This window comes from Phyllobates terribilis, unplaced genomic scaffold, assembly GCF_046119375.1.
Source record: "Phyllobates terribilis strain yellow unplaced genomic scaffold, ASM4611937v1 Scaffold_13__5_contigs__length_258822181, whole genome shotgun sequence".
NCBI lineage: Eukaryota > Metazoa > Chordata > Amphibia > Anura > Dendrobatidae > Phyllobates > Phyllobates terribilis.
This window is the reverse complement of record NW_027362773.1, coordinates 94,245,434-94,266,099: the sequence shown is the minus strand read 5'-3', so window position 1 is coordinate 94,266,099 and position 20,666 is coordinate 94,245,434. Positions and strand designations below refer to the sequence as shown.

Here is a 20,666-nt window from a genome sequence, read left to right as displayed (position 1 = left end):
AGGCATGACTACAATCAACATTGTGCGATGATCAGGATGAAGTGTCTTGGCAATCAAGAAGTATGTAGCTGATTCACAGTACACACGTGTGCGTGCTGATAAGGGCAAATTGAGGACTCTTTCCTACAGGCAATTACGTCAGGTTGAAAGAGCAGCGGCAAAAAAGCCTTGTCATAGCAGCAGACAAGTTTTTGAAGCTGCTTGTGCCTCCAACGTCCCCCGAACAACAAGATGCAGGGTCCTTCAGAGGTTTGCATCTGTGCATACGCCATCCTGTCGACCTCCTCTATCCACTTCACACAAGCAGAAACGGCTCCAGTGGGCCAAACATTACATGAAGACTGATTTCAAAACTGTTTTGTTCACGGATGAGTGCCGTGCAGCGCTCGATGGTCCAGATGAATGGAGTGGAGGATGGCTGGTTGATGGACACCCCACGCAAACACGGCTACAGCGCCAACAAGGAGGAGGTGGAGTAATGTTTTGGGCTGGAATCATGGGGAGAGAGATTGTCGGCCCCTTTAGGATCCCTGAAGGCGCTAAAGATGAACTCCATAATGTATGTGGATTTTCTCAAACAGCACTTCCTGCCATGGTTCAAGAAGAAGAACCGTGTATTTCACAGCAAGATCATTTTTCTGCATGATAATGCACCATCTCATGCTGCACATAAAACATCTGCATCTCTGGCTGATATGGGCATAAAAGGGGACAAACTTATGGTGTGACCCCCATGCTCCCCTGACCTCTACCCCATTCAGAACCTTTGGAGCATCATTAAAAGGAGTGTCTATGATGGCGGGAGGCAGTTCACATCTAAGCAACAGCTCTGGGAGGGTATTCTGTCCTCATGCAAAACAATTGAAGCAGAAACCATCCAAAACCTGACAAATTCAATGGACGAGAGAGTTCAGAAGCTCCTTTCGAACAAGGGGTCCTATGTGAAAATGTAACATCACCTAGAATAAAGTTTTGAGTTGAAAACTGTTTGATTTCAGTTTCTAACAACCTGCTAATGCTTATAATTTCAAAAATGACCATTTTTTTGGTCTTTATTAAAATGAAAAGGTTGATCGAAAAGTTTGGGGGATCTAAGAGTGTGGCAACCCAGTAGTCATGATTACTTCGAATTCTGACAATATGAGGGTCATGCTGCAGGTAGTGCAGCAAGAAGGCACTTATGTGTCTTGCGCATCTCGGAGCCCCAAAATTATTTTCCGGGCTAGATGCAGCTAAAAATTATTTTTAATTTTAAATCTGGTGAAGCTTATTATAGATGGCCTAATAGGATCAGTGCTGCACACTGCTACAAAGCCCAAATTATTTTCCAGTCAAGATACAGATAAACATGATTAGTAATTTGAAAGCTTAAAACGGTTGGTAGGGTGATTTTAACCAATCATCAAGCTTTTACTCTCCCCAGGATGACACAGGGGTAGAAAAGTCGTTTCGGATCCATGATTTGTTCATCTTTATGAACGTGAGTCTGTCTACATTATCAGTGGAGAGCCGAGTGCGCTTATCTGTCAGCACACCACCAGCAGCGCTGAACACACGTTCAGACAGAACGCTGGCTGCGGGGCATGACAAGATCTCCAAGGCGTAAGTGGCTAGCTCCGGCCATTTATCCAGATTGGAAGCCCAAAAAGAGCAAGGGTCCAGTGACACAGTCGTGGCTTCAATGTTTACTTGGAGATACTCCTGTACCATCGTCTCTAGGCGTTGACTATGTGTCAGACTTCTTGTCTCCTGTGGCCTTGCAAAGGATGGGCTAAAAAAGTGGTGAAATGATTCCGCAAAATTGATGTTACCAGCAGATACTGTGGTTCTGTTACGGTTTGAGTGCTGAACACTTGACGGTCCCACGGTTGGCAAGTTGGAACTGTGAGATTCACTACGTGCACCACTGGTATTTTGTGGAAAAGCACATGTAAGATTCTGCAACAGTCTCTGCTGATACTCCTGCATGCGTGCATCCCTTTCTATGGCAGGAATAATTTCTGAAAATTTACTTTTGTACCGGGGATCTAACAGTGTGGCAACCCAGTAGTCAGGATTATTTCTAATTCTCACAATTCGAGGGTCATGTTGCAGGTAGTGCAGCAAGAAGGCACTCATGTGTGTTGCGCATCCAGGAGCACCAAGTCCCTGTTGTGTTGGTGGCGAGGTAACAATCATGCTTCCTTCCTCTGTCCTCTCCCCCCAACCTCGCACAACAGAAATGTGATCAAGGTCTCCCTCATCTGATGAGTCTTCCATCAGTTCGTCCTCCACTTCTTCCTGGGCTCCTGCACCTTCCTCACTAGTTTGGCTGCTACCATGCGCCCTGGTAAAATCATCTCCCCCACCCTCACATGCCTGCCGCCTTGGTGCTGCCGACCGTCTGGACCTTGCAGATGTTAGCCCTTCCGCATACAACTCCTCCTCCTCTACTTCCTCCACCTCCTCTTGTGCCACCACCTGACTCCGAATTCTGTTTAACATGTGCTCCAGCATGTAAATCACCGGAATAGTCATGCTGATAATGGCATCGTCAGCACTAAACATCTTCGTCGCCATTTCAAAACTGTGCAGAAGGGTGCATAGGTCCCTGATCTGAGACCACTCCTCCAGCGTGATTTGCCCCACCTCTGAATCTCGTTGGCCCAGGCTATACGTCAGAACGTATTGCACCAGGGCTTGTCGGTGCTGCCACAGTCGCTGCAACATGTGCAGAGTTGAATTCCACCGGGTAGGCACATCGCATTTTAGCCGGTGAAGTGGCAGGCCCAACGACTTCTGTAAAGATGTAAGTCGCTGAGCTGCGGGATGCGAACGGCGGAAGTGAGCACACAGCGACCGTGCCCTCTGCAGAAGGCCATCTAGTCTGGGATAGTGGGCTAAAAATTGCTGGACAACCAGGTTCAACACGTGAGCCATACAAGGCACGTGTGTGACATTGCCCCGGCGAAGGGCCGCACCCAGGTTTGCAGCATTGTCGCACACGGCCTTCCCTGGTTTCAGGTCCAGTGGAGACAACCATTCATGAAATTGGTTCTCCAGAGCTGACCACAACTCCTCAGCTGTGTGACTCACATTTCCCAGACATTTCAATGTAAAAACCGCCTGATGACGTTGAGCCCTACTGCCAGCATAGTAAGGAGGTGTGCAGGATCCCTTCTGCGCAGTTAGAAAGCTTGTGGCATGACCAGACAGGCTTTGGGTGCAGGTGGATGACCGAGAGGAGGTTGAGGAGGCAGAAGCAGTGGAGGAAAAATGACATAAAGAGGATTGACGCACAACTCGTGGGGACGGCAAGACTTGGACAGCAGCCCCTTGTCCTGCTGTCACCATAGTTACCCAGTGCCCAGTCAGCGACATGTAACGCCCCTGTCCATGCCTACTCGTCCAAGTGTCTGTGGTGAAATGCACCCTGTCACACACAGAGTTTCTCAAAGAAGCGGTGATGTTGTGTGCGACATGCTGGTGGAGCGCAGGCACACCTTTCTTTGAGAAGTAGTGCCGACTGGGCATCTGGTACTGGGGCACTGCGACGGACATAAGGTCTCGAAAATCCTCTGTGTCCACCAGGCGGAAAGGCAGCATTTCTGTAGCCAAGAGCTTGCAGATGGTGAAATTCAACCTCTTAGCTTTCTCATGGCTAGGAGGAAATGGTCTTTTACTTGTCCACATCTGAGGGACCGAGGGCTGGCTATTGTGCTTAGACGGGGTTGATAAGGGTGTCCCCGGCAAACTGCCGGTCTGTGAGGAAGATGCAGGCGGACATGTTAGGTTGCCTTGATCCAAAGGTGGTGCTATCGATGTCGGACAGCGCTCAAGACCAGCTGGTGTTACCACCTCCAAAGAAAATGATGACCTGCCAATCACGCTGGCTGTTGCGGGTAAAGAGGTGGCAGGTCTGCGCCCCAAAACAGGTGTGACTGCTGTCCCCCCAGTCACAGAGGATGAAGAGGCCGCGGATGCACAAGATATGGCAGACGGTGGTTGGCCCGGCCGGCTAGACCGCATTGTAGCACACTGAGCTTCCCACTGCAACTTATGCTTCATGTCCATGTGCCGGTTCATGCATGAAGTACTCAAACTATGTATTTTTTGGCCTCTACTTAGCTTTTGCTGACAAATGTTACAGATAACACGAGTTGGGTCATCTTTATCGATCTGAAAAAATGCCCAGGCTATGCAAGGCTTAGCACCCATGCGACCTGAAGAGCCACCACGACTTGTGGTGAGAGGCAGAGTTGTGTTTGAGGATGCAGTTGTTGACGTGCTTCCAGTACTACGTCTCTGTCCAGGAAGGCGCAACCTGACCTCGTCGTCACTAGCATCTTCCTCCACCTCCTCTGCTGACCTCATCTCTTGGCTGACTGTGGGTTGACAGTAAGTGGGATCTCCGACCTCATCATCATCACCCTGTGCGTTATCACACCCGTCGTCCTCAGAGCCAACCTGTTCCTGCCCTGACAAAAAACTAAAGTTGTCGCTCCAATCAGGTATTTGAGTCTTATCATCGTCTTTCTCATTGTCTCCACCAACAGGAGTTACAGTTTGGGAATGAGGGTCTACATTATGGTCAGAACCTTCTGCGTCTGGTCCTGGATCCGAATCATAAAGATTCTGGGCATCAGTGCAGATCATTTCCTCGTCTGGATTCACAGAAGCGCTGGAGTCGACCTCTGATTCCCAGGCTATAGTATGAGTAAACAGCTCTGCAGACTCAACCATCTGTTCTACCTCATACTCAGACGGGCAGCTGGAGATTTGGGAGCTGTGAGGAAGCAAGTGCGATTTGGGTGACACCTTTGAGGACTGGAGTATTTGTGATGTTGAAGTTGATGTGGAGGAGAGCCCACTTAAAGGAGCACTTGATATCCGTTGAAGCACCTGCTGTTTTTGTGCCTCATCTGGAATTTGCAGCGATTGGCGTGGCCGTAAGAAAGGGATCTTATCACATTGTCCGCTAAAAGAAGTAGACATTTTAGTTTGGCTGGAAGATGGTCTTTCTTCTGCAGATGTTACTGTTGCTTTAACACCTACCCCACGGACACAACCTTTTTTCCCCTTCCCAACACGCCTATTCCCCTTTCCACCAGCAGCAGGCCTTTTTCCACTCATTTTGGTGGTTAACTAATTCACAACTCTGGAGTTGTTTGCACAAAAAAACAATGGATGGTAACCGAGCAGAGCTGAGTGGCCAAACTGTGGTATTAGGCCAAAACTATTGGCTGGGTTAGATGCAGAAAAAAATTATTTTGAATTTGCAACCTGATGGAGGTCAGTATAGATGGACTAATACAAATAGTCCCACACACAGCTAGAAGCCCAAATATTTTTTCAGAGGTACTGTAGATGCAGATAAAAATTATTTTTAATTTGCAACCTGATGGAGGTCAGTATAGATGGACTAATAGACCAAGTCCCACACACTGCTAGAAGCCCAACTATTTTTTCAGAGCTAGATGCAGAAAAAAATTATATTCAATTTGCAACCTGCTGGAGGTCAGTATAGAAGGACTAATAGAACAAGTCCCACACACTGCTAGAAGCCCAAATATTTTTTCAGAGCTAAATGAAGAAAAAAATTATTTTTAATTTGCAACCTGATGGAGGTCAGTATAGATGGACTAATAGAATGATGCTATGCCCAAAAGATTTTACTTCACTAGGTGCAGTAAAAAAATTGGTATTCTATACACAGGTGTTATATCTTGCAACACAGATAGGCTACTCCACTGACTAACACACTCTGCAATAGGCCAAAAAGGATTAGCTTTGCTAGATTCAGCCAAATGCTGTGAAAAAAACTTGCACAGCACTGGCACAGACCTGCCTGGCAAAAACTGATAGGAACTCATGTAACCTAGTCCTGAAAAGGACTCCAATTACAATTAGTCTTTACTCCCACAACCTATCTATTTAAGAGCACAGACCTCCCTGATAAAAGTCGTAGGAAATGCTGTAACCTAGTCCTTAAAAGGACTGCAATCACAACTATTCCCTACTCCCAAGCTATCTGTATATTTGTGCGAAAATTGGCTTGAAATTAACAAGGTATAGCGCACACAGCAACAGCGGTGCCGTCTAACACGCAGCTGCAGCAGTGAGAAAATGGTGGCGACGGGGAAAATGGCTTGGTCTTATAGGGCAAGGACATGTGACATACACTGCCAATGACACATGCCCTTGCTTGTGTGAAAAGAAGCACTTCGCTCCGTGTGTGCGCTGCTGATAGGCTGACAGATTGCACCTCCCCACTGCAAATGCGGGAAAGAGAAAAAAAAATGGAGATCTTCATTGTTCCTGCAGAGATCCATCCCCTGCCCCTCCCCCCACCCCGCTGTACACTCAAACTGCGTATTAACATTAATTTTCATCATTACTGAGAAAAAATCCAGTTATGATTTTGGTGCACGAACAGTTATCGAACATAACCTCGAACAGCCGAATTTTTCTCAAATTGTTCGTGTTCGCTGAACGGCTCGAACACCGCCCAAAACAGCTCGAATTTGAGATTGGCGAACAGTTCGAGTAGAACAACGCTCAACTCTAGTGTATAGTTTCTATTGAGCCATCTTCAGTCTCAGAAGAGACCATCAATGGCGTAACTTAAAGCTCGAGGGCCCTAATGGAAAACCAATGCACCCACTATAGTTACACCCCTGATCACTGGGCTATGCTCTCCTGTCCTTTTTGTTTCAGCGATTTATGGAGATGTCAATCAAACTTCTGATGTCTCTTATCACAGTGCAGCTAATTATCACAGGACACAGATGAGCTGCAGATCATTGCGTTCTTGTTTGCATCCAGAAGTTGAAGATCTGTAGAGATCCAGGGATGGACAGATCATTGGTGCAACCTACAGGGATAGATAAAGGGGCCACTACCATCTCCAAACCAGGTGAAATTGTGCATTATGAGGAGAAATTAGACTGCGAAGGTCCCATATACTGTTCTTGCGTCCACCAGTGCACAGACCTAATACTTCTGAGGTTTTGGTGCAGGTGTAACCAGTTTAGAAAGTTCTCTGTGACCTAAGCACATCAGCACCAGTACAAATCTGTTCTTTGCTGATACATTTGATCTGATCTGATCTAATACATTGTATCTGACATAGGTCAAAATTTGTCTAGACTGCATACACTTATAACAAATCTCAGCTGTGAGAAGTACTAGGTCTCTACGGCTCAGTCGTCCCATGTAAGCAGGAATGAGTCCTCTTATTGCTGCTCATGCAGACTCCAGTCCTCTGTGTAAACATCAGCACAAATATCACTCCTAATCTGGTTCGCTACAATGTATCCGTGCAGGTAACCTGGATAAATCCAGACTAGAGAATAACCGTGGTCGCCATACAGGAGCCCGCCCGGCATCCCTGGCACTCCTTCTGATTAGTGGGCCCTGTGCGGTGTCATCATTGATGCGATGTCACACTGAACCTACTAATCTAAAGAGGCGCTGGGGAAGGAGCCTCTTATGTGGCCACCGGACCACGTTTCCTGTGAATAGATTCGCTCATCTCTAGTCTAGACTGCTTCGCTTACAGATTTCTCTTATGTACAACTTGCAAATTGTCTTTTCAGAGAGGAAGAGGACTAGTGCCACCTAAAAGTCAGTATCTACTCTTTTAACGAGCCTTGCAATATGATTTAGGATAAAAGCCAAACCAGAATCTCAATTTGCAGACACAGTTGTTTCAGCGGGTTGCCACTCATCAGTGCACAGTATCTGATTTGGCTTAATTTCGCAGACGAGCATGCATGGCTTGTAAGTCTCCTCACTCTGACATGCCAGACTTGGCTTGTCACTCTCCACAAGTAGCAATGTTACCCCTTAGACTGAAGTCCAGAGCCTCTCACCTAGCCAAATCACATCTCATACTTAGCACTGATGAGGGGTAATACCCCGAAACACCATGTCTGCAAAGTGATCTTCTGGTTTAGCTTTCAAGTCATATTGCAAGACTCATTAAAAAGTTGATATTGACTTTTAGGATTGCTGCTTCCAATAGGTGGCGCTAGAGTTCTAGTCCTCTTCCTCTCTGAACAGGCAATTTGCATATTTAATCTCCCAGAGGAGCATTGCGGCTTATAAGTTTCCTCACTGTGACATGCCAGGCTTGGCTTCTCACTCTCCACAATGAGAAACGTTACTCCTTAGACCCTCCCCCCTTCTACGTACAATAAAATTGTAACAAGCCCCTAGCTATAAGGATAGAGATTCAGATGAACTATAAACAAGAATGATCCCCCCAAATCTTACCGATGCACATCTGAGGGTTTGTTACATTTGTGTCCAGGCTGTGCAATCCCCTATGGGCTAAGTGCAGCAGTACAAATCACTCTCCTGCCCTGACTTTTTTGTTTCAATGTGTCAGTCTTGAATCCATGCATTGTCTGAGCTGGATACAACTGTAACAAATCCTCTGCTGTGAAGTATATTGAGCCTTTTTAGGTGTTCTAGCTCTGCTTGTTGTCAGTGAATAGAAAGAGTCTTGTTAACATCCAAAGATCTTGGTAAGCGGTGAAGAATGAAAATGCGGAGATTTACTAAGTAAAGTAGCGCAAAATATTGTTTTATCTGTACGGTGAGAACAGAACGAAGAAGTTGTGCCAAATCCATCAGATGACGTGCGGCGCTTTGTAACGATTTCTCTTCTACGAGATTCTAGAATGATCCGGACATTTCAGAGTCTCGTTCCTCTCCGCTGCTGACGTGACGAGCTCTGCAGGGCGACCTCTCCTGATGGTGGCAGTGGAACAGATTTGTACATGAGCGCTCTATAGAGACGGCAGGGTCGGGAGAAATGCTCTGCGGCTGGACATTGCTGACTCTCCAGGCGTTGCCTTAGTACACGTCCGACAGGAACAAACACTTTTTTAAAAGCATTTCATACCCCCGAGAGGAAAACAGAAGGCGGCAAGAACCCGAGGATGGAACTACGCTCCGAGCAGGTGAGCGACGTTATCAGTATAAGAGATGGTGAGAATCCAGGTAGGAAAACTACAATTCTACCCTGAAGATGTAGCAGAGCTAAGCCGGTCCCTGGGGGATGCATGAGGTTTTCCTACAGACTCTAATGACTTCATGAGATTTATCTGGTTTGTGAAAACTTCAGCGCTGCAGCCACAACTTTGACTTTTGGGATTTGTCTGCCGTTAGGACAGTCTAGACTACGACCTGTCACACAGTAAAGGGGGCACAGCAGTGTAATGAGGGGTGTACAGTAGGACATTTAGAGGACCATTCTGCATTATTGGATCTCTCCTATAGTTTTTAACCCCTTAAGGATGCAGCCAATTTTAATTTTTGAGGTTTGTTTTTTTTTCTCCCTTCAGAGAGCCATAAGTCTTTTTTTTATTATTATTTTTCTCGTTTTTTTGACAGATGAGTTTGTTTTATTTATTTTTTGGGGGGGGGGGGGTTGGGATCCAAGTGAAATTTTGAAGGGTTTTTTTTTTTGCTTTGTTTTAGTTTTTATAGCATTTATCATGCAGTAAAAAGGACATGGCAATATGATTCTTTAGGTCAGTATAGTTACAGTGATGCCAAACTTTTATAGGGAAATCACAATATGGTGGCATTTAAGGGGAGTTAATAGCAATGATCGAAATGATGGTGGCTGTATAACACAGCAGGCAATCGCCCTGTTTGGAGAGGGCTAAGCTCCTCAAAAATAGGACATGTGAATGTGGCCTAAGGGCGCAGTCAGATGGCCCTATAAATCGGACCGCAGTGCACAGACTGGCCGGCGGCTCTCCTGACCCAAGTGTGACAGCTTCATGTATTTCTATACAGCTGTCACTCTTGGGTTGGGAGAGCCGCGGCCAGTCCGAGCATTGCGGTCCGATTTATACTGCACCCTAATATTACGAAAGTTTGGATACTAGGGAGTGCAGGCGGCTGATGAGACTGCCTTTTAGTTTCTGGGGTCATTGGAAAATCTACCTTAATGGAACGAAGTTGCAGTACCATAACTACCCATGGTCAGGGGCGGTGCTGTTTCTGAAAGTAGCAACCATGTTTTTTTCTTATCCTGTTTAATCCCTTTAAAGCTTTAGAGGTAAGGGAATAAATGTATCAACTCCATGTGTCCGCTTTACTGAGCACACATCTGGTACAATAGATTGATACAAACGTTGCAATATGTTGTCCTACTTCTTTTGCTTGTTTCTTTATAGAGAGTCGAGTCTGACTTTTGCGAGAAACCGGATACCTTCCTGGGCACCATCCAGACGATAATCTTCCCCATCACCTTCCTCTTTATTCTTGTGGTTGGCTTGTCCCTTAACCTCTCTGTGATGTGGATTCTGGTGTCCCGGATCAAGCGCTGGAGTCGGAGCACCATCTTCCTCTTCAACCTGGTCTTGGCAGACATCACTTGGATACTTTGCCTTCCATTTCTCATCCATTATCACTTTAACCAGCTCCATTGGATATTCGGAGATGGCATCTGCAAGCTGACCCGGACTGTCTACCATTCCTGCTATTACTGTAGCATCTACTTTGTCACGTGTTTGAGCATCGATCGTTACCTGGCCATCGTGCATCCTCTCAAGTCTCTGAGACTTCTCAAGAAGCACCAGTCTCTGATAATTTGCTTGACCATTTGGGCAGGCACGTTTTTATGTAGTATACCCGTTCCCTTCTTGGCTGGAACTGAGATCTGTGAAAACAACAAAACCATCTGCTCCAACTACGTGTTTTCTCCAGAAACTCGTGTGACTCTTCCGTACTCGTTGCTCTCCACCGCCGTAGGTTGTCTCTTGCCCTTCGCTTCTCTATGTTACTGCTACTGTAGCAGCGTGGGGCAGCTGAGGAGGGTGGAGATGCACCGGTTGAGGAGGAGAGACCTGTTGACCAAGCTCATGTGCTCCGCCCTGGTGATCTTCGCTGTCCTCTATCTGCCTTATCATGCCTCCAGGAACACTTGTATCTTATTAAGGACCTTTGGGCCATATGTCCCCCTGGTTATCCAGCGGGCAGATGCCCTGTTCTTCATTGAGATGGCCGTGTGCAGCCTAAATAGTTGTATCAATCCCTTGTTTTGTTTCCTAGCTGGGGGGGATTTCCGAGAACAGGTCTGCAAAATTGCTCATTCAGTGCCACCTTTCAAGAGGTGCAGCAAAAAAGCAGCCGTCTGCCCCATCTGACGGGAACTGGGCTATCATTAAATGGCAACACTGAGGCAGGATGGACTTATTTGGTATGTGTATGGGCTTATCTTAGGGAATATCTCAGCAGGTTGTGCTATGTAATCCAACAGCAGAAGGATGCAGGGCAGAGACCCAGAGTCCAGCGATGTGTCACTTACTGCTGCTGTTTCAATACAATCAGTGTTTTATAAGCAGGAGATTATCACTTCAGGACTAGGTGTCTTTTGTCTCCTGGTCCAACCACCACCCCCAGCACTGATTTGCAGCTTTCTATCAATATACAGTGTACACAGAAAGCAGCCAATCAGTGGTGTGGGCGGGGTTATACACAGCTGCCAATCAGTGGTGTGGGTGTGGTTATACACAGCTGCCAATCAGTGGTGTGGGCGGGATTATACACAGCTGCCAATCAGTGGTGTGGGTGGGGTTATACACAGCTCAGCATTCAGAGATCTGCAGCAGAAAAAACTGTGATTTTATCAAAATTACATCATACAGACCAACAAGTGATACATCACTGGAATCGAGGTCTCAGCCCCTACATCATGCTGCTTTCAGATAACATAGCAAAAACCTGCTGACCGATTCCATTTATACTATAACTCCAAACTTAAACCTATTTCTATAGATTCAGTCTACAGAACATAATGAGCAACTTTGCAAATACTTGTCTTTACTTTTCTTGCACTTATTTATACTCCAGTCACATCCAAACCTGCACTTAAACAAGCTGCTTCCGCTAGGAAATAGACAAACTTCTACAAGACAACGACTAAATCTTCAGCACCAGCTGGCGGTGGCTGTGGGGCAGTCACAATTATATGATTTAACAATTCAAAAAAAAAACATTTCCTCCATAGACAATGCGAATCTTCTGCAAATTTTGGGCTCTTTCCTCTTTTCTTTTTTTTGCTATGTAACATTTTGATTTCCCTATGATCCATTGTAGTTACCATAGAGCATTGCGTTCATGTATGGAGAACAATATCTGCTGCCTGCTGCAAACACTAAGGGCTCCGTTCATTATTTGCTTCTTTTTTTTTTTTGCACTGAATTTTGCACAAAGTATTAAATTATTATTTTTTTAAATCTTTTTTCGACTTGTTAGTGCAAAAATATGCACATTTTGCAGAGTGATGCCAACATTTCTGACTTACATAGACTCACTCCAGCGTAGGATTGATATACATTCGTGACAAATTTTGCGACTTTTTGAAAAGTCACAAATGATAAATCAGATGAAAACATCTGGGAATACCCACTGTGGTGCTAAAATAAAAGCACATATAAAATAGACTTTAAAAAAAGCACAAATAGAAAGATGAATTTGGTGCAAGTGAAAAAAGCTCAAAACACCAAAAGCTAAAAAAAAAAAAATTAAAAAAATCAGGTGCAAATGAATCGGTTCCTAATTCTCTAATAATAAAGCACAGCAGTCAAAGAAAATGGGAAATCCTAATCTTTTCTGCAGCTCTGTATGTGACTGGAGTAAAGGATTGATGCAACTCCAGATCAGGTCAATAAATGTACACAGCAGCTCCGCATTGTATTGTTCCAATTTGTTTATTTTCCGCTATTTTGTATCCTTATAAAAACTTTTTGTTTGTTTGTATATGATCTACATTGTTTGTCTCATGTAGGAAGCAGAAGAAAACAGACAAGTCAAATACAGCCTTATTATAGAGGAACAATTACGCCCCTAGATTGGTGTCAATGGGTAACAATAGGTTTCAAAGGGCATCATGTAATGCAGGACCCTGTGGTCTTTTTGTTGTTGCCCTTTAAATGGTCCTTGTTTTTGATTTTATTTAATAGATACAATCTGCAAATCATTTTATTTGAAATTATGATGTCTTAACCCTGAAAAATCACTTTAAAGTTCCAGCCACCATAAGGTGTTTCTTTTCTTTGTAGCTTGCTGTCTATTGCAAGTGTAATCTGTCTCTGTAGCCAGAAATGATTAGACTGTAAGTAGAGGGCAGGTCTTTGCCTCTCTGCCCTTGCTGTCTTGTCTGGAAATCCATATACAGGTATAAAAGAGAGTCAGGTTTTCAGTTCCAGGGAATGAAAGTTCCTGCACCTATAGTGCTGGCAGATACAGGTGCATCTCACAAAATTAAAATATCATCAAAAAGTTTATTTATTTCAGTTGTTCAATACAAAAAGTGAAACTCATATGTTATATAGAGTCATTACAAACAGAGTGATCTATTTCAAGTGTTTATTTCTGTTAATGTTGATGATTATGGCTTACAGCCAATGAAAACACAAGTCACTATCTCAGTAAATTAGAATACTTTATAACAACAGCTTAAAAAATGATTTTAAAATCCGAAATGTTGTCCTACTGAAATGTACACTGCTCAAAAAAATAAAGGGAACACTCAAATAACACATCCTAGATCTGAATGAATGAAATATTCTCATTGAATACTTTGTTCTGTATAAAGTTGAATGTGCTGTCAACAAAATCACACAAAAATCATCAATGGAAATCACATTTATTAACCAATGGAGGTCTGGATTTGGAGTCACCCCCAAAATTAAAGTGGAAAAACACACTACAGGCTGATCCAACTTTGATGTAATGTCCTTAAAACAAGTCAAAATGAGGCTCAGTATTGTGTGTGGCCTCCACGTGCCTGTATGACCTCCCTACAACGCCTGGGCATGCTCCTGATGAGGTTGCGGATGGTCTCCTGTGGGATCTCCTCCCAGACCTGGAATAAAGCATCCGCCAACTCCTGGATAGTCGGTGGTGCAACGTGACGTTGGTGGATGGAGCGAGACATGATGTCCCAGATGTGCTCAATCGGATTCAGGTCTGGGGAACGGGCGGGCCAGTCCATAGCTTCAATGCCTTCATCTTGCAGGAACTGCTGACACACTCCAGCCACATGAGGTCTGGCATTGTCCTGCATTAGGAGGAACCCAGGGCCAACCGCACCAGCATATGGTCTCACAAGGGGTCTGAGGATCTCATCTCGGTACCTAATGGCAGTCAGGCTATCTCTGGCGAGCACATGGAGGGCTGTGCGGCCCTCCAAAGAAATGCCACTGAACACCAGGATTGGCAAAGTCGCCACTGGCGCCCTGTGATCTTCACAGATGAAAGCAGGTTCACACTGAGCACATGTGACAGACGTGACCGAGTCTGGAGACGCTGTGGAGAGAGATCTGCTGCCTGCAACATCCTTCAGCATGACCGGTTTGGCAGTGGGTCAGTAATGGTGTGGGGTGGCATTTCTTTGGAGGGCCGCACAGCCCTCCATGTGCTCGCCAGAGGTAGCCTGACTGCCATTAGGTACCGAGATGAGATCCTCAGACCCCTTGTGAGACCATATGCTGGTGTGGTTGGCCCTGGGTTCCTCCTAATGCAGGGCAATGCCAGACCTCATGTGACTGGAGTGTGTCAGCAGTTCCTGGAAGGTGAAGGCATTGAAGCTATGGACTGGCCGCCCGTTCCCCAGACCTGAATCCGATTGAGCACATCTGGGACATCATGTCTCGCTCCATCCACCAACAGACTGTCCAGGAGTTGGCGGATGCTTTATTCCAGGTCTGGGAGGAGATCCCACAGGAGACCATCCGCAACCTCATCAGGAGCATGCCCAGGCGTTGTAGGGAGGTCATACAGGCACGTGGAGGCCACACACAATACTGAGCCTCATTTTGACTTGTTTTAAGGACATTACATCAAAATTGGATCTGCCTGTAGTGTGTTTTTCCACTTTAATTTTAGGGGTGACTCCAAATCCAGGCCTCCATTGGTTAATAAATTTGATTTCCATTGATGATTTTTGTGTGATTTTGTTGTCAGCACATTCAACTTTGTACAGAACAAAGTATTCAATGAGAATATTTCAATCATTCAGATCTAAGATGTTATTTGAGTGTTCCCTTTATTTTTTTGAGCAGTGTATGTTCAGTAAATGCCCTCAATACTTGGTCGGGCTCCTTTTGTATCAATTACTGCATCAATGTGGCAATGTGGCATGGAGGCGATCAGCCTGTGGCACTGCTGAGGTGTTATGGAAGCCCAGGTTGCTTTGATAGCAGCCTTCAGCTCGTCTGCATTGTTGGGTCTGGTGTCTCTCATCTTCCTCTTGACAATACTCCATAGATTCTCTAGAATAGATTCTCTATGGGGTTAAGGTCAGGCGAGTTTGCTGGCCAATCAAGCACAGTGATACTGTTGTGTGTAAACCAGGTATTGGTACTTTTGGCAGTGTGGACAGGTGCCAAGTCCTGCTGGAGAATGACATTTCCATCTCCAAAAAGCTTGTCGGCAGAGGGAAGCATGAAGTGCTCTAAAATGTCCTGGTAGACGGCTGCGCTGACTATGGTGTTGACAAAACACAGTGAACCTACACCAGCAGATGACATGGCTCCCCAGACCATCACTGATTGTGGAAACTTCACACTAGACCTCAATCAGCTTGGATTGTGGCCTCTCCACTCTTCCTCCAGACTCTGGGACCTTGATTTTCAAATGAAATACAAAATTTACTTTGCATTTACTTAGGGTCAATGACTGCCTTTTGGACATCTGTCAAGTCAGCAGTCTTCCCCATGATTGTGGAGCCTACGGAAACAGACTAAGGGACCTTTTTAAATGCATAGGAAGCCTTTGCAGGTGTTTTTTGTTAATTATTTTAATTTACTGAGATAATGACTTTTGTGTTTTCATTGGCTGTAAGCCATAATCATCAACATTAACAGAAATGAACACTTGAAATAGATCACTCTGTTTGTAATGACTCTATATAATATATGAGTTTCACTTTTTGTATTGAAGAACTGAAATAAATTAACTTTTTGATATTCGAATTTTGTGAGATGCACCTTGTAACATTCCTGGCGGCGTGCTTGCATGGTGCACCACCTCCCACCATGCAAGACCGCAGTCTTACCTGTCTGTCCATGCTGCACTCTTTGTTTCAGTTCCTGCTGTGTCCATGTCTCTTGTCTGATTGCTTAGGGCGTCAGCTCGGCTTTCTGCTTGTTTCCTATAGCTACCGTGTGCACAGTCCTAATGCGTCCCCAACCTAGTGCTGTGAGTCACTGGATACTTAAACCCCCTCCACCCAGTAGGAGGTGCCTGAGCAACACCTTCACTCAGTTTGTTTTTGCAAACTGAGTTGCCAGGTCCTGTCCTGTATCTTGTCTGTTTCTGCCACCCTGGGGGCTGTATTCCCAGGCCTGTTACCTGTACTTTTGACTTTAGTCAGTTTCCGCCACCCTGGGGGCTGAGTTCCCAGGCTCATTCCTGTATCTTGTTCCTGGTTCAGATCCTGTCTGAACAGTGTCCTAGTCTGTTACCTGTTTGTCTCTATGTCTGTACCTTTCCCTTTTCCTGCAGTATCTGAACCTGCACCTAACTCCAACTCGTTGTCTCTGTACTTCTGTTTGTGAGTTTTGTGTCCACTCGCTACTTCATTGCAAGTACTCTGTGTGTATCTGGTTCTGCTCGCTCTGTTTCCCTGCCTCTGTATCTAACTCCTGTGTTCCAGCTATCTTCTTGTGTTCTCCAGTCTGTTCCATGTGAACAGAGCCCTGTCCTGTCCACCGCATCTGCGGGTTTTGCTTTGCTCTGCTTGCTCACCGCACCTGCTTTTTTGCTCTGCTTTGCTTGTTCACTGCATCTGCGGGTTTGGCTCTGCTTTGCTTGTCTACCGCATCTGCGGGTTTTGCTCTGCTTTGCTTGTTCACCGCATCTGCGGTTTTGCTCTGCTTTGCTTGTTCACTGCATCTGCGGGTTTTGCTCTGCTTTGCTTGTACACCGCATCTGTGGGTTTTGCTCTCGTTTGCTTGTTCATCGCATCTGCGGTTTTGCTCTGCTTTGCTTGTTCACCGCATCTGCGAGTTTTGCTCTGCTTTGCTTGTTCACTGCATCTACGGGTTTTGCTCTGCTTTGCTTGTTCACCGCATCTGCGGGTTTTGCTCTGCTTTGCTTGTCTACCGCATCTGCGGGTTTTGCTTTGCTCTGCTTGCTCACCGCACCTGCGGTTTTGCTCTGCTTTGCTTGTTCACTGCATCTGCGGGTTTTGCTCTGCTTTGCTTGTCTACCGCATCTGCGGGTTTTGCTCTGCCTTGCTTGTTCACCATATCTGCGGTTTTGCTTTGCTTTGCTTGTTCACCGTATCTGCGGGTTTTGCTCTGCCTTGCTTGTTCACCGCATCTGCGGGTTTTGCTCTGCTTTTCTTGTACACCGTATCTGCGGGTTTTGCTCCGCTCTGCTTGTCTACTGCACCTGCAGCTCCGTTTCTGTATCCCAGTCTGTACTGGTCCCTATCCTGCCTGCATTTCTACCTGCCAGTATCCGCCTCTCTGCATGTCAGCCGTGCCTGCCTGTGCCCACCTGTCTGCACACCAGCCGTGCCTGCCAGTGCCCGCCTGTCTGCATACCAGCTGTGCCTGGCAATATCCGCCTGTCTGCATGCCAGCCGTGTTTGCCAGTACTCACCTGTCTACATGCCAGTCTAACCTGCCTGTTGCTGCATTCCCCGGTGTGGGTCAACAGCTGTGACAGGGGTCTGACCTGGAGTAGCACCTGGTCCCTCTGCTCGGTTCCTCCCTGGTTCACGAAGTCGACTGAGCCGCCGTGCTACCTTAGTCAGATCGGGTTAATACTTAGTTACGCCCCTCCAGGCACTCCTCGGTTCATGGTACAGTGGGATCACTAATCACACTCACACCAGCCAGTCCGGGCGCTAGCGTAACAGTTTGCTCAGGCCATGGTTCCCGTTGAGCCCCACGGCCCTTCGCTCTCAGAGACATTTTGAACCCTTGTCTGGCGAATACGTTCACCAAGAAAAAAATTTTTTCTCAAGCTGTGACCCAGGCGATTTACGCACCAGCCCAAATGGAGCTATCAGCACTCGTTCCTGCGGATCCGCCACGGTACTATGGGGATCCAAAACGAAGCCATGCATTTGTGGAGCAATGCATGCTGAATTTCAAATTCTATGCTCACTATTTTCCTACTGATCGGGTTAAAGTAGCATTCATGATGTCCTACCTAGCGGGTGATGCCTTGAAATGGATCACCCCCTTATGGGAAGCATGGGATCCTATCGTCTCTGACCTGCAGGCCTTCCTGGTGGCCTTTCTAATGGTCTTCGATTACCCTAATCCTGAAGCTTCTGCTAAAGGTTCCCTTCCCAGTATCCTGGAGCAGCCCCAATGGGTGATGTGTGTAGGTAGCCCACCAGCTCTCCAGCCTGAAGAGACTGCTGCCCACACAGAATCCACACAGGATAACAATGCTCCACAGAATACTTTCCTTCCCAACCTCAAGAGGCAGTCCAGATGTGCAAGGCATAGAGGTAAACCGTCACGCCAGGTTCTGTCCTCCCAAAGACCTCCTGTTCCCCAGCCTGTAGAGGCAGCTCTCCGCACAGAATCCATGAAGGATGCCTATGTTCGTCAGGCAAAGCAGAGGCCAGAACTCAGTCACAAAATCGCATTGCGGCCCTGCTGCGGTTGTTTGGGACCCCCTGACGGTCTTTGTCCAGCAAAGGTTGGAGAATCCCAAGACATTAGGCCTGTAGGAGAGGCTGCCCTTGGCGTTAATGTTTCCTCTCCACAGATGACCATGACTGTCTCCGTGGCAAGTGAAGTCCTCGGATTAACCGGAAGTTTCGGGCTTAATGCCTTGAAGAGTCGGTGTCTGATTCCCGTCCGACAACTCCAGAAGCCGGTTTGGGCATTGTCAGCAGAAGGACGAGCCCTACTCAGAAACAGTCAAAATATGTCTGTACAAATTAAGCTCCAGATTGGAGCATTACACATGAAGAAGTTGACATTCCAGGTGCTGTCTAGTTTACCCACAGGTCGTCAGGAGCTGAGAGATCTAGTGTCCGCTCAGGTCTGGAGATCCTGCTTGGTGTTTCCTGGGGGACTGCTGAGGTGCAAGAGGGGTCCAGTCCCCATATCTTCAGGACAGTCAGCAGTTTCTTCTTCTTCTTCACCAGATCTGCTAGTCGCTGACTCGCTGTGCGCTGAAATCTCCGAAGGAAGTGAAGCGGAGGCATTGTCCCCACACAGTCTCGATGATTCTACCAATGATCTGGCTTTAGGCACCGCCCCGCCTCGCAGATGTGTCATTTCAGAAACCAGACTGAAGTTGGTCCCTAATCAAGGATCCTCCATCTCTAACAAATCTGGCAATAAGTCCATCAAGGCGGTGGTTACCTCCAAGTCTCTGCACCCCTCCAACCAGGCGGAGGACCTCCAGTTGCCTCCTGAATCCTCCAGGGTGCTATCTGATAACAAATGGAGAGAGACTTTTCTGCACCCTGAACCTGGTCCTTCGCCCACTTCTTTCAGTAAGCTTGGCAAAGTGTACGTCAAGGCGGTGGTTACCCCCGAGTCTCTGCACCCCTCCAACCAGGCGGAGGACTTCTAGTTGTCTCCTGAATCCCCTGGGGTGCTACCTGATAACAAATTGAGAGAAACTTTTCTGCACCCTGTACCTGGTGCTTCGCCCACTTCATCCAATAAGCTTGGCAAAGTGTACGTCAAAGCAGTGGTTAACCCCGAGTCTCTGCACCCCTCCAACCTGGTGGAGGACCTCCAGTTGTCCCGTGAATCCTTTGGGGTACTTCCCGATGATAACAAATGGAAAGAGACTTTTCTGCACTCTGTACCTGGTACTTCGCCCACTTCATCCAGTAAGCTGGGCAAAGTGCACGTCAAGGCGGTGGTTTCCCCCGAGTCGTTGCACCCCTCCAACCCGGTGGAGGATTTCCAGTTGTCCTGTGAATCCTTTGGGGTGCTACCCGCTATTAATAAGTGAAGAGAGACTTTCCTGTGTCCTGTTCCTGGTACCTCGCCCACTTCATCTGTTGCTGAGGATGGCCCAATGGAAGGAAACATCCTAGTTACCAAGGTGATGAGACCAGCTTTGTTCCCTCTAGTGGACAGAAGAGGAAATCTTCTTGAGGAGAAGGATCGGCCTCCAAATTCTTTGCAGAAAATCCTTGCTGGCTGGAGGAAGAGGGGGCGTAAAGGGGGGGGACTGTAACATTCCTGGCGGCATGCTTGCATGGTGCACCACCTACCACCATGCAAGACCGCAATCTTACCTGTCAGTCCATGCTGCACTCTTTGTTTCAGTTCCTGCTGTGTCCATGTCTCTTGTCTGATTGCTTAGGGCGTCGGCGCGGCTTTCTGCTTGTTTCTTATAGCTACCCTGTGCACAGTCCTAATGTGTCCCCAGCCTATTGCTGTGAGTCACTGGATACTTAAACCCCCTCCACCCAGTAGGAGGTGCCTGAGCAACACCTTCACTCAGTTTGTTTTTGCAAACTGAGTTGCCAGGTCCTGTCCTGTATCTAGTCTGTTTCAGCCACCCTGGGGGCTGTATACCCAGGCCTGTTACCTGCAAGACAGAGATTCCAGTTTGTCAGGGAGCGCTTCCAGGTGATTCATTACTTACTCCAAATCTTTCAGGAATAATCCAGTTTATTTTTATACAAACAAGGCGTTTCGGCTATACATAAAATTAGCCTT

General features: G+C 46.6%; 1 protein-coding gene across 1 annotated transcript; it reads left to right on the top strand.

The window, feature by feature from the left end:
• The first annotated feature begins 8,907 nt into the window (after nucleotides 1–8,907).
• LOC141174529 (P2Y purinoceptor 1-like) lies at nucleotides 8,908–11,446 on the top strand. The gene is made up of 2 exons (XM_073659467.1): nucleotides 8,908–8,948; nucleotides 10,176–11,446. The coding sequence occupies exons 1-2, from the start codon at nucleotides 8,928–8,930 to the stop codon at nucleotides 11,145–11,147; spliced, it is 993 nt and encodes a 330-aa protein (XP_073515568.1). The 5' UTR covers nucleotides 8,908–8,927; the 3' UTR covers nucleotides 11,148–11,446.
• The last annotated feature ends 9,220 nt before the right edge of the window (nucleotides 11,447–20,666 follow it).